The sequence below is a fragment of the Dermacentor variabilis genome, chromosome 2 (genome assembly GCF_050947875.1).
Source record: "Dermacentor variabilis isolate Ectoservices chromosome 2, ASM5094787v1, whole genome shotgun sequence".
In the NCBI taxonomy this organism is placed as follows: domain Eukaryota; kingdom Metazoa; phylum Arthropoda; class Arachnida; order Ixodida; family Ixodidae; genus Dermacentor; species Dermacentor variabilis.
The window spans coordinates 145523513-145545294 of NC_134569.1; the positions used below are offsets into that span (position 1 = coordinate 145523513).

Genomic DNA, 21782 nt, shown 5'->3' on the forward strand with positions numbered 1-21782 from the left:
AAGAGGTTTGACACTGGTCATCGCTTGTTGCAAAAGATTACATTAAGACATCAGTTTATTCTACTGATCATCGTTTTCTGTGAAAGTCTTGTCGATGCTTGTGCCAATGGCGAGGTACTCGGGCCAAACGGCTAACTGGCTCCTAACCATGGTGCCGGCCGTTAATCTTGCTGTTGTGTGGGTGTGTATATTATGCTCAAGTGCAAGGAAACTGCCATTTGTCGCCTACCAGCATACCAAAAATGGCAAACATCAAGGAGCCATGCCACGTGGTCCTACAATTATCACATAAACCAGCTTATCTTATAACTACAATGTTTTCCATTATGTTTTTTGCAATCGGCTTCAGGTTAGACAGCAGTATATCCGAAGTTCTGCCATTTATGTAGTAACATACCATGGCTCTAATTTTGGACAGAACAGACTTCAAATATAACAAACTAGGAATGTACATATACCAAAATTTTCCAATATGAATGAATACTGAATAATTATATGCACGTGCATTTATTAGCAAGATGGGTTAGTTTGTTATATTGGAACATTGCAATTGCATTATAAATGTTAAAAACTAGGCAAGTAAGCCCTTGTACTAAGATTGTGTACAGTCGCTGACTGATTTTTCGGAAATGCTCGATTACAGTCGCTGACCGATTTTCCAGACTCCAAAAATTCGGACATGCTCGATTATTCGGTCTGCTTTGCGGCACCGCAATTCTCCCCATAGACCATAATGTATAACAACTGCCGAAAGTTCGGACGCCTTGCAACCTCTCGTCCGATTTTTTGGACACTCCTTGAGCCAACTCGATCGAGAGCACCATGCACCGACTCTGACCGGTGCATGGTTCGATTTGCTGAACGCCATTTTTGTTTTGAACGGAGCCTCCTTGCTGCCCCACGAAGTGGCGCTACTGCAAATCCCCGCTCATCATCATCGTTCCTGCCTGGTTCGATAGAGTGGCTCTACAGCAGTTCCTGTTTCAGCTTAGTAAGCCATGCCAAGACAATCCAGCAGCTGATTCGTTTCTTTGCGCACGACGCTGCGAGTAGGCCATGTTTTTCGTTTGTGCGACTGGTGTCGGCATGGTGGTGTTTGCTTTGTCGAGGTTCCGGTGATCCAACGCGGCATATGGAAACATCGCGTCAAGTGTCTAATGGCGCCGACAGTGCCTGCGCAGACTGCGCTGGAAAATGCCGGCAAGCGGGTGCCGGGAGGCCTAAGATTTGTCGCCTTCCGATGTGCTCCTTACTGACGCGGAAAATGTTCTGCCGAGACCTGCGCAGTGGTTCAATTGTGATTCCAGACACCGTATCATTTGACAGTTGCACAGGTGCTGACACTGCTGTACTGACATGCGCAGAACTCGAAGACGGCAAAATCATTCGTCAGGTTTCTGCTGCACCGCCGGGCGATGACTCGCGAGTCAGAAGATGATGCACCATGTGCTACGCTGCAGTCGCATGCGGAGCGTGTACAAGCAGTGACTGCGCTTTCAGCCGCCTATAGTGACCGTATAACCCTCTCTGAGATTAAGGTTTATCTGATTGCGCATAAATGGAACAGTGTGCAGCGGCGCATTCACGATTTCTTCAAGCCTACTACCAAGGCTGAATAAGTGCGTGGAAATAAAGGATTTCTTTTTTTTTTTTCTCAATCAGCTTTTTCGGACACCTGTTTATTCAGACATTTTCACAGTCCCCGTGAGGTCCGAATAAACGGCCGGCAACTTCATTTGGCTTTGTTATTTTGGAAAATTTAGTAAATCTCACTAGCTGTCCTTGCCAGCTTGTGCCTTATTATACTGCATCAAATGCCCATAAAGCCGGAGGCATTTCATACAGTGCCAGTTGTCGCTCATCACACTTGCTGTCAAGCAATAAGTTCAGAATTGAGAACGGCGCTGCAAAAAAGCCCTCTCACTGTCCGCAAACCTGTGCCCCTTGCTACTGAGAGGCGGGACTTGCCGCAAGGGTTAGATGTTTAGTGGCTAAGTGTGCTTTAGAGGCAAAATTTTGCTAGCAGCACGAAATCGTCACAAAATTCAGCAGAAAATCGCCCCAATATTTTAAGATTAGATAGAAACAAATGCTAAGAACCGTGTTTGCTCCCGCACAGTCAGTAAAATATTCTATTTGATTCGAATATCTATTTTTCGAGTCAAATGCGAATATTAATAACGTAATATTCGATAATATTCAAACTTTTCAAATATTCGCACACCTCTATAACAAACCTTTCTCACTGGATTATTACGGTCTGTTTTTAATGAGTGCCGAAAGCACAACTAACGTTCCCTCTGCAGCAAATGCGGTGGAGAGGTGACGTACCTTGTCTGCGATGACCTTTTCAGTCAGGCCCGCTGCAACCATTTTGCCAAGTGTCTTCTCCTTGCTCTGGGCTTGCCTGGCCAGCTTGGCGCTACCGTGGCCAAACCGGGCTATGTAGTTCTGCGAACAGGTGCAAGGATAAGCGAAGGCTCACAGCCCTTCTGCATGTGATTTTGCATTCCAATAGAAAACTTGAGCCTCTGTGGGATTTGCAATGAGAACATTTTTCTCCAGAGAGGGAATAGTGCAACATGCTTGGACCCTAAACAAATGTGGAAAAAAAAATGGCTAGCATGCAGTTATTAATGCGTTGTATAACATTTCGAAAAGCTGCGACTAAAATGCTAATAGCTGTGGTTAGAACACAAACACACAGACACACACACACACAGCTGAACCTGGATATATTGAACCTACATTTAATGGATTATTTTGTATAACGAACAGCAGTAAAATTACCTTGAAAATTTTAGTATAAAATTTTTATTTTATGTATCAAATTACCTGTACAATGGAATCTCGATAAACGGGAATCGCCTAAATGGAACTGCCTCTTAAATGGAACACCATCCTCATGGTTGGTCAGTTTTGTATTCATGAAATTGCATTTAGCTTTGTCTCTCAATAAATGGAACTCTGATAGAACCTGTTGCCCTGGTCCCTTGAGGTTACATTTAAAAAGAGTCCACTGTGTACTGAACTTTTTTTGTGAACCCCTTCAGATTCAACATATCTTGGTTCGACTGCATATATATCCTCCGAAAAACTCTAGTGCACCATGCTGAACATGGGCTACACATTAACCGGCAAAATTTCCTCTTTCGTCTAATTTAGATACGTTAGGCACCAAAGGCAAGTGGTTGAACTGTATGCTTGCCACCAGCCTACAACAAAATAGGCAGCAATTTGTGGGCTACAATGAAAAGCCCTGATAAAGTACAGTTCAAATGACAAGACAACCTACATGCTACGCTATGTTACATTTTCACCTTTGTGTCTAGGTATACACGTGGTAATTAAGAGAACTAGAAGAGATGGCTTCTTTGTTCAAAAACGTGAAGATGTTCTGTGCAACTGCTGTATTTCAACAACGTTGTTCAGGTTCATAACATACCAGTTGGCAGCAAGAAGGAACTTGAAATAGTACCATGCATTTTCTGGCTCTCGAAGGATATTGTATTCATTAGAAAATAACACTTAAGTACAAAAATAAATAAACATAACCACTTACTTTCATGTGTGCGATCTGGCTCTGTTCCCAGTTGTAGCGCTTCATTTGATTCTCTAGAAGCTCAATGCGTGTCTTCACAAAGGCATCGTAGTTACCCTAAACACAGAAAAAAAAAAAAAAAGAAAAAAGCAAAGAGCCCGTCACACACCATGCAGAGGTGCTCAACAGAGGAGTTGCTTGTACTAGGAGACAGACTTACACCATAGTACTTGAGCTTTTGGTTGTCTAGATGAATGATGTTTGTACACACGCCATTAAGGAAGTCTTGAGAGTGGGATATGATAACCAGGATCCGTTTGTACCTGTGCAATAAAACGCCACCATCAGTTAACAATGCTATAACTTGACAGGTAAGGCACATACCCTATTTTCCAGCGTATAAGCCGCACCTACAAAAATCCGAGGGCACCTAAGTGCTTCTTACAAGTTGTGAATGGGAAAGCATTAATGTTCAATTGAATGCCACTGAGCGGTCCTTCCGAGTTATGAACTCTTCGTGGGACAGCGAGCGTGTTGAGATGCTTGGCACATTTTGATTACCGAGACGCAGTTAGAACGTAGGTGAGAGTGCGTGCACACAAGAGGCTTCCGAGAGTGATGTGGCGTTGTGGCGCTGCCCTCTCCCCTCACACAATACCGCAGCAGCAGATGTTTCCTTTCGCCCGTTCTGCTCCGTTGAGGCTCAAGTCGGCGAGCGCAAGACTGAGTAATGAGCGCGAGGCATGCTTGTGACGTGGCGTCGCAGCCAATGGGAAGTTTCACTGCTACAGACACCACTGGCTTTTATACTTAGTGGGTCATTTGACACTTTTGCAATAAAAAAGAGAAAAACCATGCACCTACATGTGCAAATAAATGCAAACAAGAACACTCAAATCTTTGCAAAAAAAAAAAAAAAAGAAAAATCATTTGTGGAAGCATGACTTTTGCACATCTTCAGTCAGTGGCTCTGTTCCCCAACTCTTCCATAATGCTGATGATCTTCAGCCTGTGCTGTGCTGTAAAGGACTGCCATCGACCGCAGCTCACCGTGATCCGAGTTCTGGTTTGCTGGAGCTGTGTGCCCTATTCTCTAACTGCTACTAACAGTGCCAAAATGCAAAATAGTTACCCCAAACACGAGGAGAATGGGCAACCCTGAAGCGGGGTTGGGGTTCCTGAGGAGATAATGAAACTGCCTGTTGGAGAACTTTGCCTTGACATACGGCTCCATGGCAGCACATGCCATGCCAAGGTGAAATTAGCATTTTATTAGTAACCAGACGTAACCGTTAATTACACAAATTTTTGGTGTGCTTTGTACGTGCAAAACTATGGCATGCAGTTCATCCCAGATATATCAAACTAGGAAACAATGAATTACCATCTATATTGAACAGTTGCAATCGATCCTTTGAAACACCATGCAAAAATACAGCACTGTACTACGCATATATCACACTTGTGTTCACCACTACATTTGATAAATTGAACACTGTGCCCCAGCAAGTGCGCTTCTCATGAGACTGCAATCACTTCTAGTGTCATCAGAGATATTCATGCTAATGAAATGGCACTTTTTGGAAGATGGTATCAAACAAGGCATTGAACCTGAAGGGCAGTACTACATGCCATGGAGGAACAATGAGCAAGATGTGGGTCTGAAAATGTGGATGGTTTGTGCAACAAGGGCCTTATTTGCACTCCATAATGACAGATTTGCAAGCTTCACGGCAACACAGACGTGTAATGTGGTGAAGCATACTCATAACAAACAGAACCGCCATGCAGTGGAGCGTGCTATACCTGTGGATGTTCGTTATTGAAAGGAGGACCCCCAAGCTGCTTCAAAAATGCAAAAGGCCTCCCATTTCGACACAAGCATGGCGGTCAATCTTTTCACTGAGTGGTTCTGGACATGGCATGCTGGAGTGTAGAGTTTCTGCTGATGGCATTCTGAGGTTCTGTGAGCAGCCAAAACTGCCTGGCAGCCAGGCAGTTTGGATTTAACAATATCACCGCACGCCACATTCACACTGGGCAGAAATACCATAGCAGCAGTTGTGCGCAAGACTCATTGCTGTGTGATTTCACGGGCCCACAGCCTGCACTGAACGCGTCGCATTTGTACTTGCAAGGACACATCTGTGGCAATGGGCTTGGGTGTATTGCCTTCTAGTTCAATGCACAGAACAGTGGCTCAACCTCCCAATTTTTTAGGGCCTGTTTGTTGGTGTATCTAGTAGAGCCATACTAGTTTTTGCTTTGATGTGCTAGTTATGTCAGCACTTCTCGGTAAATATTCCAAACAAAAACTAGCCGACATGACAGTATATCGGATTGCACAATCCCAACACCCCTAAATTGGTACAATCGCCTCCTATTAAACAGATCTTCATAACTTCTTTTACTGCGGATCATAGGAGCAGAGGAGGCACAGTCGCACCTAAAGCCACAGTGCTTGAACAAATTTGCAATGGTGGTCTGGGAGACTGTGCTCAAGTAACTGGCAATGTAGTGTGTGGTGCCCAGCAAGGAAACTTGCTTGGAATCATTGCGCTCCGTAATCAACAGTAGACATTTCACTAAAAGCTTCCTCTAGCATCCAGCGGCTGCACCCACCTCATCCAGTGCCACAGAAAAAACACCACTTTCACATTTCGAAGGCTATGTGTGTCTGGTAGATGGCACAATGCATTGTCTGGAAAAACCAGTATTTCTCTTGCGTTGGCATGCATTTCGCAGTCTGGCTGCCGCGGAAATGTTGCGAAGATTCAGCATGCCATCCAAACTTTCGCAGCTATAGAGATATGGCAGCGTCTTCAGCTTGGCTTCGCAGACTTCCCGATGACAAGCATGTGGAGCTTCCTCAAGCTGTCCTCGTTTGTGCAGAAGAGTGCTGTGACACGCCCCTTGCTCCGTTGGCTACCATGACAGTTGCAGCCCTTTGATGTCAGTATTTGCTCAGGCTGCATGTTATACAAAATTCCGCTTTCATTGATGTTGGAACACATTACAGGGTTTGTATTTCACAATCAACTCTCGCAGTGACTGCGTCCACTCATTCACAGTCAGAGCTTCCACTGAGGAACCTTCCCCACAGGAGCATCTGCATACAATCATTTGTTTAGAACTATCAAGCCACCTGTTTCATGCATGGGAATCTTCGATGCATAAATGCAATGTCAGGCCAGTATTTTCTTTTGTATGTTCTGTTTTAGTAGGCACAGAAATAATTCAGTTCATGCAGAATGGTGCCACGAACGCTGATCACAGAAGTATGAGCCCGATGCAGCCACTTTTCGAGGACCTTTTCCAGTTTCTCGGGCTTTTTTGTTTTTTGCCGCCTTCTCTTGAGCTCGAACTCGCCTGCTTTGTGCAGTGGGGTCTCCTTTACAAGAATGGTTTTTAACAAAGATTCTGGAATATCTAGATTTCGGGGCATGCTGGCTTTCACGGCTCCAGGCTGTTTCTCCATGTCTATAATTCTCAATTTGTCCCACAGCATCAGCGTTGTTCGTTTCTGGAACACTGTGCATTGCAGTTGCCCAACACGTTTTAGCTGTTTGCTCTGATCATGACTGATGAAGAGAGAGAGAGAGAGAAAAAGGACCCTCGCCTATGCAATGGGAGCAGGCACTACTGAGGGTAAACGCAAAGGGGTGTGGTCGGGCAGTCGACAAAAAATGCAGTGATAGGGAGAAAGCGCAATGATCCAACAATGAAGGTAGGAAAGTGAGCAGCAATAGAGTGACGTGAACAGTGGGAAGGAAACTGAACGAGACAGCAGCAATTACGAGGAAAGGAAAATGTCACATATCACCCCCTCCCCCTGCTACTGGAAAAAAAAAAAAAAAAAAAATACCACTCACGTCTTTAGCTCTTCCTCCAGCCAGACACAAGCGTCCAAGTCAAGGTGGTTGGTAGGCTCATCCAAGAGCAATATGTGCGGTCGTACATACAGTGCACGGGCCAAGGCAATGCGCATCCGCCATCCTCCTGCAGCAACAGCAGAGGCAAGCGTGTCACGGTTACAAGCGTCACATTTCCTGCTACATCATTGCTAAGATGGCGACATCATTTCCAATGGGCACAAGCTTTTTTCAATGTTTATTTCCCTCCACCCTGCTATAGCCAAGCTTGGCTGCAGCATGTCAAGACAAATGAAACGTAAACCAAGTCTATAGCAGGACCCAAGGGCATTTCCCAAGCCTATCTCTCTGCTAACCCCATGCGATTCGAAAACAATGTTTACCTTGTAGCATGTGCTCAACTCATTCTCTGACAGCTCCAACTGCCCATCCTTTGGCATTTCACACCTTGCGACTCCATCAGATCCTTGCGTCTCTTTATTACAATCAGTGTGTGTTGAATCAAGGTCAAAGTTTTTTGTTTGAACTAGAGCATCAGGATCTCTGATTTGCTTTACCAGTGATTGCTGTTCGTGGAGTAAGTTGCAGCTATTGTGTTCACTGCCCTTTTTCTTTGGAAGTATTCACCAGAATCACTCGTCCAAACCTGGAACTTGATTCCTGGTCTGCAAAGTGTGGTGTGCTTGTGCTGTCATTTTGAGTTTGTTAAACCCACTACTGCTTTTTCTGAACTGCCCTCTACAGTTCTTTAAATGTGTAGTTCTCTCCCTGCCTCCGACAAGCAATGGCTATTGTCTCCTTTCAACCTCTTCATGGCATCTCGTTTTATCTTTAAGGTTACTAATCTACAAGCACTGCTGTACTGGCAAAATGCTGCACTAAAACACACATTTAAGCATAGCAGCACGATGCCGTTCAATGGTAAGCAATGCCTTTCATATGCACTGCATAAATTGCAAAAGAAATCACCAAGAAAAACTAATCACACATTCATGCGACAGTCTGCTCCTAACTTACCAGAAAAGTCCTTGCACTTCTTCTGCTGCATTGCGGGTGTGAATCCCAGGCCGTGAAGAATGTAGGCTGCCTTCATCTCGGCCATATCGGCACAAATGTCATCGAGACGCTCATAGACATCAAGCAGCTGCTCCTGGGCTTCTGCACGGCCAGACCGAAAAACTACGTTACCAATCGTGTTCATGCACACTTTAATTGTGACAACTACTGCAGGACGAAAGCAAACAAAATTTTACGCAAGTTTGCTCGGATGGTAAAGGGCTTTGCTTCAGGTCATTTCATAATGTAAGAACAAGGGTGAAACAACCTGTTCCACTGCAACGACACATTCTGCTGAACAAGGCAGAGACAGAAGCATCTGCCTTTTCAGAACATTAGCTAGGAAAGGCTGCAGTACTGAAAGCCCACAATGAGCAGAACAATCCATCCAACACTTCAAAAGACATTTTCCTTTTACATATGCTCCTATGCTATACTACTTCCAGATCAGAGTGACTGTTTGATCACCTGCCATTACTGTCACCTGTGCTGTAGCACGAACAATAGGAGCTAACTTTTTGAGGAGCACACACGCTCATTTCCTCCAGCTTACCGTGCCGAGAGCTGGCAGAAGGGTCAGGGAAAACGCACCTTGCCCCCTTCCACAGCTGCCTGCACAACGCACATTTCCACGAGACTGGCTGGAAAGCAAATAAGTATTCCTCCCTATTGCAAGCAGGGCAGCTGTTTTGCAAAAGTAACTACAGTTGAAGCAAGTAATAATGAAATCAATGGGGAACGCAATGAAATTTGTATTGTGTGAATTTCATTGTTACGAAATGAGACGGCATAGATAGGGAATGCACTGCAGAAGTAAGCTTTACTGTCAAAATACCATTAGCCTACTTTGGCAAGCCGTGCTCGAGGCCATAGAACGGCACTGCCGAAAGCACAAAGTGTGCGCCATGCATTAATCGGCGATGGTGGCATTGCCGTGTGGCAGTATTCTTGGTTGATTGCTTTCGAAAATACAATCACTTCTGCGAGATATTGCGTAACTTGGCACAGGATGTGGAGCAACAGCACTCCATGCACGCAGGAGCGTTTCTCCAGCGCACACTGTCGCCCATAGATGCCAATGCACCCAGTGCGAGTGCCAAAAATGATTGTATCTCGTATTCCTGAAAGCCATCGATCGAGATTACAGGCCCTTCGTGTAAATCAACGTCTGGCACCAAATCATGTGCATGCAGATTTGTGTCGAATAATCTGCACACCATGCCTATTAAGTGGCACTGAAACCAGCATTGTTGAAGTAAGGGACACATATTTCAGACGATAGCTCAATCATGAACGGATGCGTGGCAGTTCACGCTGCGGCCGCCATCTCAAGCAACATAAACAAGTCCACACGGTGGGACATGGATTCTTTTTTTGTTCCACTTTTCTCACTCAGCTGCACATTGTGCACTGTGCTAGATGTGCAGAAACCATTGTTACACGTCGGTAGCGACATGCGTGCCACCTCAAACATGCAATCAATAAACAAGATGGTGTATATGTGTTTCTGGTGCACGCAATCACTTCCAGCGCTTGGTTACTTTTGTAAACAAAGATGGCGGCACCTGTGCAAGCGTAATGGGGTAGTATATTGTACACTTTAACTGCAAAGCAAATGCATTTGAGCACTTTTCGGAGTCTACTCGTCTTGCAAGAGTAGGTAATGTTCAGGGTTACATTCAAGTAAATTTCGATGATGTGGGATTGCACTTCAGCGACATTTCGTTGTTGAGAGGCACGAAATGCATTAAATCCTGTGGGCATTCACCGGGGATACGAAAACATTTTGTTGTCACAGAATTTCATTCACAGGTTTCGACTGTTTGATATAAAAGAGTTCTAGAGGAAAAGTCGCATTTTCTGGCTGCAACTAACCTGGCCTTCTCGCAGCCGAGCTCATTGTGTAATCCTGAGTAAAGATGGGCGAGCTCCTTCACTGCTATCCTCTACAGTTTACAAAGCGAATATCCTTTCTCTGCCTGCAAGTTGTCAGTAAAGCAGTCAAAGCTGAGAGGAGTCATTAATACCGTCGTCCTCGATATGTGCCAGCTCTTCTGCGAGCTTCTCAAGGCGGTTGCGCTCGCTGTCCACCTCCAGGACGGCCTGAAGTGCCGTCTTCTCGCTGGGCGCGATCTCCCGTGTCAGGTGGTAGATGTCCAGCTGCGACTGGATTGGTACCTCCCGGCGACCCAGCGCTGACAGCAGCGTAGACTTGCCTGCATCCAGCCGAAAGCGGGACAGCTGATTAAAGAGCTTAGTGAAACAATGGCTATGTAAAAGCAGTTCTATTGAAATAACCTTCACGTCATCCAACATCAAAAGGCGAACGCAGAAAGGCCAGCACAAGCCAAAGAAAACAAAGTGAGCAAGCTTTTCACGGGGAGCAAACTTGCATCTTGTAGCAACTTGACATTCACTATCGCTGAAAGGGCTTCGCATACAGTAGACTTCCGTTACTTCAATCCCTGTTGAAGGTCCCGGATGGCACTCATGCATTTCTATGGTGCCAAACTTTCTATATTTTCACCCTAATAGTGGCCTTTGCCAAATAATTCGAACTTTACCAATCAGCACATGTGCACCTATCCCCTAAGGTGACTCCAATAGCAACCCCTTTAGTGGCAGCATCTGTGTTGGTGGAGCTTAAGGGACAGTGAATATGTTGAACATGCGTCATCACTCTTTGAAAATGCCTATTTTCGGCCTGCCCTAGAAAGTTTCTCAAGCAATAACTGCAGCACACGACGTCTGATTACAGTATGCACCAGCACAGTGCAAGTGGACACGATACCAACATTGCAGTCGTTTGCATGCTTGACTGCACAACACAGATGTACTGCGGCGAAGGTGACTTTAGGAAACTGGATACCATTGTGCAACGCATATATGACTTGCGCATTTTTCTTGAAAAAGAAAAAAAGTGTGTGTGTTAGATTTCTACTTCGTTTAGGAACTTTAACGTCGTTTCTAGGTTAGCTTGTAACTATGGACACACAATAAGTATATGGCACTTGATTCGGGGGCACGTTAGAACCAGAAAAATGCTGTCAAATTAATCAGTGGTGTGCTTTGGCATTTATTCTGCATCTTGTTTTATCTGACTCATTGGATATAAATTTCTCCGGTCCCATCAAATTTGAATTAACAGTAGTTGACTATACTTTCATACGAAAGCTAAGCGATACGGACTCCATGTCATTTCTATATGAACAATAGAAAATTGGGAGAATGCATATGAATTTTTTATAAAGGAGGATGTGACGGCATTGTGATTAGATTGAATGTGATGACCTACGTGTGGCCAAAATTATAGATCTAACAGATATGGCTGTTATCACATGTAATCAAGAACGATTACAATCACTGCCACAAACAGACAATCTGACACACCCACAAATGTCATAAATAAAACTTTCTTGGACACATCAACACTGAGCCAAGTTATCAAAAGCAAAGAAAGGGAAACATTACACTAATATTTATGAAAACGTTACCTCATTGCTGGCCGGGGTTCTTTTGTGGCCTAGCACCAAATAAGTGTTGTAATGCACACAACACAATTTGGATGTTATTTCAAATGTCATTTCAGACACTGTCCCTGATTACAATGTAACTTTGTTCATAAGTTCTGGAAAAGAACACGAGAAAAAAACGTACCAACCAGGAAAATGTACGATCCGAAGTAAAAAAATTTAACAGACTCAGCTATTGTTGACATCTACGCTATACAAAGCCTTGCGTGGATCGTTGTGGCACAAGACGCCGACGTGCGTCAAGCTGGTGGTGCTCCGGCGGCCAGAGATGCATTTTGTTGTTTTCCTATTGTGTGGCGTTTTACGGGGGCGACGGGAAATCGAAACAAAATCGAGCTGGTGGCCGATGCCGGATGCAGCCGAAGGGAACCGTGATGCCCACATCGTGCCCCCACAGCAGGGAATGGTGGCGCAATTGGATTATCGCCTACCAAAAGCATGCAGTACGCTACCAATGGCACTACGCACCGAGCGCTGTAAAACAGATAGGTGAGGATGCCTATTGCAATATGTTTGGTGACGATAGCTGTGAATGCGGCGCGCGATGACCCAGACGGAGATTTCCTGATACCAGAATAAGAAACTGTGCATGCCGTCGTTTTCATGTGAGACATATAGCGTATTTACTCACATAATGATTGCACTCGCGTAATGATTGCACCCCTAAATTTTGTCGTCAAAATTCGATTTTTTAATTTCTCGTGTAATTATCGCACTCCGAACTCGCCGCAGTGATATGTCGTGTGCCAAGTCTAGCTAATAATAATTGCGCTTACCATCTATCGAATGCTACGCGAACAACTCTTCAAGACAAACCAAGCGGTCTGCACGCACCAAACATTCTTAAGCAGATGCACCATTTAATTCCTTTCATCATTTTCCGCACTTCCATGACAAAAAATGCTAAAACCAAGCTTGCCTTTATTATGTGTAGGCTTTATAATGGTTGTGGTCAACAACAACAACAAAAAAGGCACCTTTCTTCTTGTCTGCACTCGTGGGCACGCAACAAATCCTGAGCGGCAACGATAGCAACCACGTTTACGCTGATACGTTAGAAGTGTACCCTATTCATAAGCCGATGCTTGTAACACAGCTAAGACATTCGCCCACCCTTAGCGGAGACGTGCCATACTAGGATAGTAGTGAAGATAAATGCCGCAGTTTCTGCAGCATACCCGCCATGTGTTCCTATGTCACTGGGAGCTAAGCACGCCCATCTGTTTCTGTCCCCTCAAAGTGGACATAGCTATGCTATTGCCGCAAACTTGCCGATATTAACAATATTATTCATTACTGATATGGAAGAAACTGTTTCAATGCACGTAATGTACTCACGAGAAGAAGAAAAATCGCGTTCGGAGCGTTCGCCTTGCTCCACCGGCCACCATTTTTTTTTTGTGTCCCGCACTACGTAAAGCGGCAGCCCCCAATTTGTTGACTTGTTGTCATCCCGCAGCAAATGCGTGATGACAAATTTTGTTCTTTTTGTGGGAAATTTAACCCGCGTAATGATTGCACCCCTGTATTTGCGCCAGTTTTTTGGACAAAAAAGTGTGATCCTTAGGAGAGTAAATACGGTAATCCGCTATATACTGTTTTTGATCGCGCGCCTTATGCCTTTTCTTGTTCACATCGGATCTAGCGCCTGGAAAATGTACACGATCGCTGTCTGCAGCAGGGAACGGCAGTGCGTCTCAGTTATCGCCTATTAAAAGTGTGCACTACACTTTCGATGGCACCAAGCACTGCGAAACATATAGGCAAAGATGCTTATCGCTATAGGATTGGTGGTGATAGCTGTGAATGCGATGTGCGACGACCGCGGAGAAGATCTGCTGGTACCGAAATAAGAAACTGAGTGTGCGTCGACGTTTTAACGCGAGACGGGCGGGTGAGTACTGCGGTGAACCTGCTGTGGCGGGTAGCTATATGCTGTCCTCGATCACGCACGCCTTGCGCATTTTCTTGATTACATGGGATCTGGCGGCCGGAAAACATATATGATCGCAGTTTGGCGACATACTGAACGTTGTGCTGAAAATTTTTTTTCCGGGAACGTATGAACCCGTAAAAAATGAGCCTAGCTCTGTTGGGGCATTTTTTGTGTTCTTGATTGCGAACGTTGGCGCCAGAAGAACGGACGTAATGGGAATGTAGCAACAAGGTTCTACCGTATTTCTGTTAGGCTGCTGATCACTGTTCAATAAAAAACAAGCTTGACCAAAAGCTCTTCTCCCAGAATGAATTTTTCGTCAATCTGTCTTAAAAATAAAAGTATTATTGCTACAAAATATGCTATTACGCACAAGCAAGAAACGACCATAAAACCAGCCATATCATACGGCACATTAGTAAATAAAACTGGACACTGGCTGTCATTACTAATCGCGCTGCATTTTGGGCCAAGGTGAAAGGTCCACCCAATCATGCCACCCCACAACCCTGCGCCAAATTTCGCAACCAGTGCAAAAGTTAAGCAAACCAATGTCAACGAAATGATGCCAAGCAAACATGGAATTGAGAGAACCAAGGGGCACCTACCGCTGCCATTGAGGCCGATGAGCCCGTACCGCTGCCCACAGTTGAGCTCGAGGCGCGTGTCAACCAAGATCTCCACGCCGTGGAAGGTGATGGAAAGGTTGTCAATTTTAACATCCCGTGAGCGCGGGTGCACTGCCAACACACCCGTGCAAGCCCTCGCCTCTGCATTCAACCGCATGTCTTCTTCGAGGCGGCGCACAAGCTCCCGTTCAGCCTCTGCAAGATGCGGGCGACAATGTGAATCTCACGTCAGTATGTTGGTCATGCTGGCTTAGTTACCCTATGGATACACACACCGAGATGTTCTTCGGACTGCCCTGCTCCGAAAGAAATTGGTGCCTTTTTGCAGTGTGTGATAACACACGACCAACCGCAGCCAGCTGTTTTAATTGCATGATGTTAACTTTTCCGTTTTTCACTGCAAGGTAACATGTTATGTGGATTCAGACCACACGAACAAACTAATTCACACCAGATTCATTTTATGTGTGCAATAACCTTTAACATTTCAAATGCACAAAAGGCAAACAATACAACTGTTGTTACAAGCACCAATTTTGCAATCTAACCTTCAAGGCTACAAGTGGCATGTCACAAGCACTTTACTATGCAGTGAAAATTGTGCAACGAGTGTTTCTACACACAGGACAAATTTGGCAACTGCAGATCACACTACAAAGAAATGATGAGATTTAGTAGCACTTGGATGGCGGGGCAGTTTTACCAACAACAGGGATTTAAAAGTGTATATTTGTGCTATTATTGGCAACTCTTAGAGTTGGTAACACTCACCAATGCTACACAGCAGCTTCCTAATATGAACTGCTGGGTTCTCATGGCAATAATTAATGAATGGTGGCGCTTTACGACACAAAGGTAGCTATGGAGGAGGGCTCTGGATTAATTTCGACCACATGGGGTCTGGTAACGTCCACCTAAATCTAGCTGGTATACCAGCTAACACGGAGCAAACCAATAAAGATGCCTTCTGCATGAATGAAATCAATGCTTGTCGCTGCTCACAACCTCCTCAAAAAGCCTGCAATATTTTTGCGTTATCACCTATATTAAGTAATCAGCAGTAATTATTTAACCCTTTCATGTCAAGCTGTTGTCCTGAATTCCAGCCGAAAATGGCCAAATTATTTTTAAAGACCCCAGCTGCCAACATATTTTTCACCTCACCAGAAAGAATTTGCTTCTGCTTGTGCTGTCTTGAGAATGGTGTGCTGCCATCTATCAAAAGCCCGTTGAGCACTGAGAAATAATTAGGCTCGTCCATGTCATTGCTAGAAAATTAGTACTGCTCTGAGCTTGCCCTTGGGTGTTTTTACCAGAAACGTGTGCAAACCGAGCTAGTTGAAAACACAGAAGGGGGTTAACTAACATTTTGACCATTAAACTAATGGCCACAATGTCAATAGATGGCTTGCACAGACGTCATCATAGCTGCCATGCTGGTGGACCGGCACGGTGATAAGCTGGGTCCGTGACGTCACGTGAAAGTTATCAATATGAAGTTTGCAGAGAACATTTGAAAATATTAGCACTTTCAGTTGTTCATATGTTACTGTTTGCATAGATTTTTTCATGCTTTAAAGAAAGCCCCTCAATGCCTCTGCCCCTTGCATGCAACATACATTTGAAAGTGGCATTTTCAAATGTACCCTATGAACTTTGTATTGACATTGTTGGCGTAAACCTAATGATGTTAGTCACAGTTACAATATTTACTTGAATATAGGTCCAACACGAATTTAGGCCGATCCATATATATTTAAGATGAGAAAATTTAAACATGACAATGCTTTATTCAATGTAAGCTCTGCTACTACATTTCGCTAGTTGGTGCCACAAGCTGCATCCTCATCAGACACTTTGTAGGTGTCCTTGGCACTCCTAACGACAATGTCCTCAGTGTTGATTTCTGATTGCAGCATTTCTTAATGCCTGCCTGGATAATTTCCAGACTGACTTCATGGTGGGTGCAACAAAGGAACTCTGTTATCTTGGTACTTTTGCTGGCTTTGTCCATGTATACAGGCTGAGATTATTTAGTCAAAAATAGAGGTCAACAGCTCATTGTGGGCCACATTTCCGTGGGAAAGGAAAGGGTCGACCTATACTCAAATCAATATGCTAATTGAAGCAGACTGAAATTGGCATACGAAAGAAGAGGAAGTCTGTAAAAAGAAAGGTTAGCAAAGAATAAGATTAAAGGGCCCCTAAGCCACCCCTGATATTTCTTTTTACACATTTTAAATAAACATGCACATTGGAGGCAGTATACCATGACAATCACCTTTTGTGAATATGGCAGCATTAAGCGCCACGGGGAATTCGCACACACATGCACGTATGCATACACACACAAAAACACTCCCGTGACCCTCTCCAGGATTTTCCTGTTCATTCTTCGCAAGTCGCAATGCCAGTAGGTTGCTCTGTGTGAAATAATCAAGGTAAAAGCTGGTGATGTGCTAGTCTACAAAAAGACACTAGCACCCCCTGGCTGTGTGTTCATTGTAGACTTGTACACAGCTGCCATTATATGACAAGTTTTCAAGGTGGGGGGGCTCGCCAACTGTGTGCCACTGAACCTTTCATGAAGCTTCCGTTCAGTTGGCATTGAGTGGAGGGTGATTAGGGGTTGGACATTGCGGGACCCTTTCTTCCGGTGTGCTGATGCAACCTGTAGCTTTCACTACACTGCATAGAGTTGGTGTGAGAACACGGTGAGGAGAGAGCAATAGCAGGGAAGGTAGCTAAGGCAAATGAGAAATCGTGGCGGCCGTGTTGCCGCTCGCCAAGTGCCTATAACTTTGACATTACAGCAACATTTAAAAAATTCCTATGGCTGTGTGTTCATTGTAGATTTGTACACAGCTGCCATTATATGACAAATTTTCAAGCCCAGTGGTCTACGGGCCTTTTAAATGGCACACAACACCCATCTCACCAAAGCTGCATATCGTGGTTACTTACTCAAACAAAGACCGCTACATTAATTACTTAACAAAAAGACATATACTATAGCCTTATTTCGGAGGTTGCTGACATATACATATGTACAGGTGGTTTCGTCTGCCCAGAGGCAGCGCTAAGTTTTTAAACGTTGCTCCATATTAGCTGGGTCACCTGGTATGAACACAAGTGCTCCAACACGCCACCCCCATCGGAATGTAGCCACTTCAGTGTGCCTTGAACCTGTAACTGTGTTCAGAAGCATAGTGCCATAGACACTGAGCTACATTAGCGTAACAAGTGCGTACCAAATTACAGATGGCATAAATTTAATAAATATTCTATTGTAAAAAGAGATGTAGAAAACCAAACTTCAGAGGATAATCACCGAGATTCCCTGCCTTTGCTCTATTTCTTTATTCTGTGTCATCCCAATGCTGAGTTTCTGAGAGAAACTGCAACATAAGAAGCAACATCTCGTCTATTGTTGCAACGCATCTCTGCCAATTCGTAAGTGTAATGTCATATTGACCCATTTTGCAGAGCACTTTGTTCTAGAAAAACGAGATGGCACTTCCGGTGGTGTGCCGCACTTGGCCTCGGCAACAGCGCACATATGCGAAACCATTACCGCTTCTACCTTGCTTCTGTGTGATCAGCTGCTGGTCATGCAACTGAATTTTCACAGACGCACTGTGCTCCAATCATGCTGCAGAATTGTGGAGTAGTGGCTTGAAGACATATGCAGCAGTTTGCTGCAAAAATAGTGACTGGCATATTGAGGAATGAAATTAATCTGTGTGGCCAAGTTCGCGGACCACTCCTAGAACTGTCCGTGTAATGGGCACTTCAAGATCTACGGCTTTCCTCGATACCGAAATTTTCTCATCCGCCAGCGTGGCATCACTAACTTTCAAAGGAAGGGCTTCAGCCCCGGAACGTTGGCAAGAGTGAGTACCACTCGTTAAGCAATGACAACTATATATATACACACGATAAATGCCGGACTACATTGACAGAACACGAATATACAAAGCTGAATATTTTGCAACGGTGCACAAGAGTAAGCGAGTTACAAGGGTAATACAACGTATAGAACAGCTACGTTTGAAGCCTTGTGCGCAGTAAGAAAAAATCTATCGCAACTGTGCACACCCGCGAGCGATTAAGCAGAAAGTAATCAGATAGTGACTGCACCAAGGAACTTTACCGAGTCATGTGACAAGCCACTGCTTCAAAGTATTTGCCAAATAAAGAACGAAGAGCAAAATACACTGATCCTGAATCAATTCATAAGCGGAAATTTTAGATAGCTTGCAATACATATTTAGCCCCGTTTTTAGAACAAGCACTATATATACACTGCTCGTGCCGTTTGGACATAACTTAATCAGCTCCTAAAGCACTGTTACATGTTCTCTGAAGCTGTGGCCAAAGCTTCGTGTCATCCACCCAGTCACCGTCAACAGTCACCGTCAACGATATCTTCCGAAACAGTGGTTTGCTGAGCCGCATCGGCATCATACACATCCACTGTAAACAGACAGGCAACGGAGGCAACTGAGGCAAGCAATGGATGCGTCACCATATGATCAAACATGGTAGTGCCCATGGGATCGCCGCGAAAATGGTCAATAAAGGTGCCATGTTAAGGCTAGGCAATGTTTAATGCCCTTTAAAACAAGGTATGCAATATACATGCCCAATGGCTTTGCAAGGGACTTGTGCAAAAATGCTGCCACTTGTACAGGTGCAGCCAAAAAGTAATTGGAACACAGCAGCAGTGGTCAAATTGTATCCCAGTGCCCCATAGCAGCCTTGAGAGGAAGCTATAAATTGGAGCATGGATGCACTCAGGCCTGTGCTCACTGCCAATTCACAGATCTAGATTTGTTTATCATCATCATCAGCCCATTTTTATGTCCACTGCAGGACAAAGGCCTCCTTGCAGTCTCCAGTTACCCGTCTTGCACTAGCCAATTCTAATTTCTACCTACAAATTTCCCAATTTCATCAACCCACCTAGTTTCTTGCAGTCTTCAACTGCGCTTCCCTCCTCTTCGCACCCATTCTGTACCTTTAATGGTGCACCAGTTATCCACCCTACTAACTGCATGGCCTGCCCAGCTCGATTTTTTCTTGATGTCGATTATAATATCGCCTACCCCGTTTGCTCTCTGATCCACACCACTCTCTTCCAGTCCCTTAATGTTACATCTAAAATTTTTTTCGTTCCATCGCTCTTTATGTGGTCAACTTGTTCTCTAGCTTCTTTGTTAATATCCCCAAGTTTTTGCGCCATATGTTAGCACCGGTAGAATGCAAAGACAGTACACTTTTCAACGACAGCGGTAAGCTCCCAGTCAGGATTTGGCAATACCTGCTATGTGCACTCCAACCCATTTTTATTCTTCTGTAAATTTCCTTTTCATGATTTTCTTCTCAATTTCTCCCATGTGAGTAATTGACCTAGATGAACATACCCCTGTACAGACTCTAGAGGCTGACTGGCAATCCTGAACTCTTGTTCTCTTCTCATGCTGTTGGACGTCGTCTTTGTCTTAATCTTGAACCCCACTTACACTTTCTCGGTTAAGGTCATCAATCATTTGTTGTAATTCGTCCCCAGTATTGCTGAACAGGACAATTTCATTTGCAAACTGAAGGTTGCAGAGATATTGCCTACTGATCCTCGCTCATAAGCCTTCCCAGTCTAATGGCTTGAATACTTCTAAGCATGCAGTGAATAGCATTGGAGAAGTTGTGTCTCATTTCCTGACCCCTTTCTTGACAGGTAACTTCCTACTTTTCTTGTGGAGAACCCAGGTATCTGTCGAATGTTCGTAGGTATTTACTAAGATATACATGTATGCCTCCTGTTTGTATGTACTCCATTACGTAATGCCCCTGTCACTGCTGGTATCTCTACCGAATCAAATGCCTTTTCATAATTATGAAAGCCACATAGAGATGCTGATTGTACTCTGTTTCTCGATTACATGATTAATGACATGGATGTAATCATTTGTAGAGTGCCCCTTCCTGAAGCCAGCCTGTTCTTTTGGTTGACTGAAGTGTTGCACTTATTTTATTGGAAATTATCTTGGTGAATATTTTATACAATGCTGGAAGTAGGATAATGGGTCTATAATTTGCCAATTCTTTAATGTCTCCCTTTTTGTGGATTAGTATAACGTTGGCATTCTTCCTGTTCTCTAGGACCCCTGAAGTCGTGAGACATTCTGTAAAAGGGGCCACAAGCTTTTTTTAAGAATGATGTCCTCCATAAAGATGGAGGACACATCATTTCTTTACACGTGTATTGAAGTGTCATTCACACCTGCGGCTAAACACTCGCTAGCAAGATGTCACTGATAGCATATATAGCGACACTCGTCTGTGCCACAGGGAGTGAGTGTAGCACATGTAAACTACAAAAACATCTATGCTATTAGCACCATCAAGCTAGTGAGTGTTCAGCCGCAGAAGGTGTGAAGAACAATGGCTAGAAAAAATAAATTACAGGGTTTTATGTGCCAAAACCATGATCTGATTATGAGGTACACCACAGTGGGGGGGGGGGGGGGGGGGGGGCTCCAGAATAATTTGGGCCACCTGGAATTCTTTAACCTGCACCTAATTTTAAGTACACGGGTGTTTTCGCATTTAGCGCCCATTGAAATACGGCTGCCGTAGCCGGGATTCGATCCCGTGATTTCGTGCTTAGCAGCCCAACACCATAGCCACTAAGCTACCACGGCGGGTGTGAACAATGGTTTGATACACGGGTGAAGACAGACAGAAAACTGAACTGGTGGTGAGCGCTGGGCTAAGCACATGGTCCAATATTTATAAAACGTTTACCTTAAAAAACACACACAACACGTCAGATAAACAGCGCTTGATTCTGTCAATTCGTGTCTCCCCTTTGTCATTGTATTTTGCGCTGTAATCAATACCAACCAGCCCAATTAACCGTCCTCCCAATTTCTAGCTTTCCACCGAAGTTGCTAGAGGGCACTGGGATTCTGTTCAGTCACAGGCTCCTACATTCTGATTAGAGGTCTGTTTACCTGCCCTCGGTAGTGCACGAAATGTTAGTTGTGCAGCTCGATTTAAGCTGTGAAGGCACCACACGACACTCGAAACCAATGCCACAATGGAGATGAAGTGCACGCGTTATGTTTTGTCTGACTAATATGTGCCGCCTATGTAAGCATGAGAAATCTAAAACCACAGCAGAGGTAAAAATACACCCTGCACTTGCGCAGA

The 21782-nt window shown here is 44.4% G+C and overlaps 1 protein-coding gene across 1 annotated transcript in view; it reads right to left on the reverse strand.

Annotated features, from left to right (window-relative positions):
* The window catches only part of LOC142572825 (ATP-binding cassette sub-family F member 2), a 38755-nt gene that overhangs the window by 15034 nt on the left and 1939 nt on the right, over positions 1-21782 (reverse strand). Inside the window, exons 3-9 of the mRNA XM_075682208.1 lie at positions 14547-14762; positions 10497-10685; positions 8431-8571; positions 7414-7540; positions 3762-3864; positions 3563-3658; positions 2332-2451 (exon numbers count right to left, since the gene is read on the reverse strand). Coding sequence (XP_075538323.1) covers positions 2332-2451; positions 3563-3658; positions 3762-3864; positions 7414-7540; positions 8431-8571; positions 10497-10685; positions 14547-14762 — 992 coding nt within the window. The remainder of the gene's footprint in view (positions 1-2331; positions 2452-3562; positions 3659-3761; positions 3865-7413; positions 7541-8430; positions 8572-10496; positions 10686-14546; positions 14763-21782) is intronic.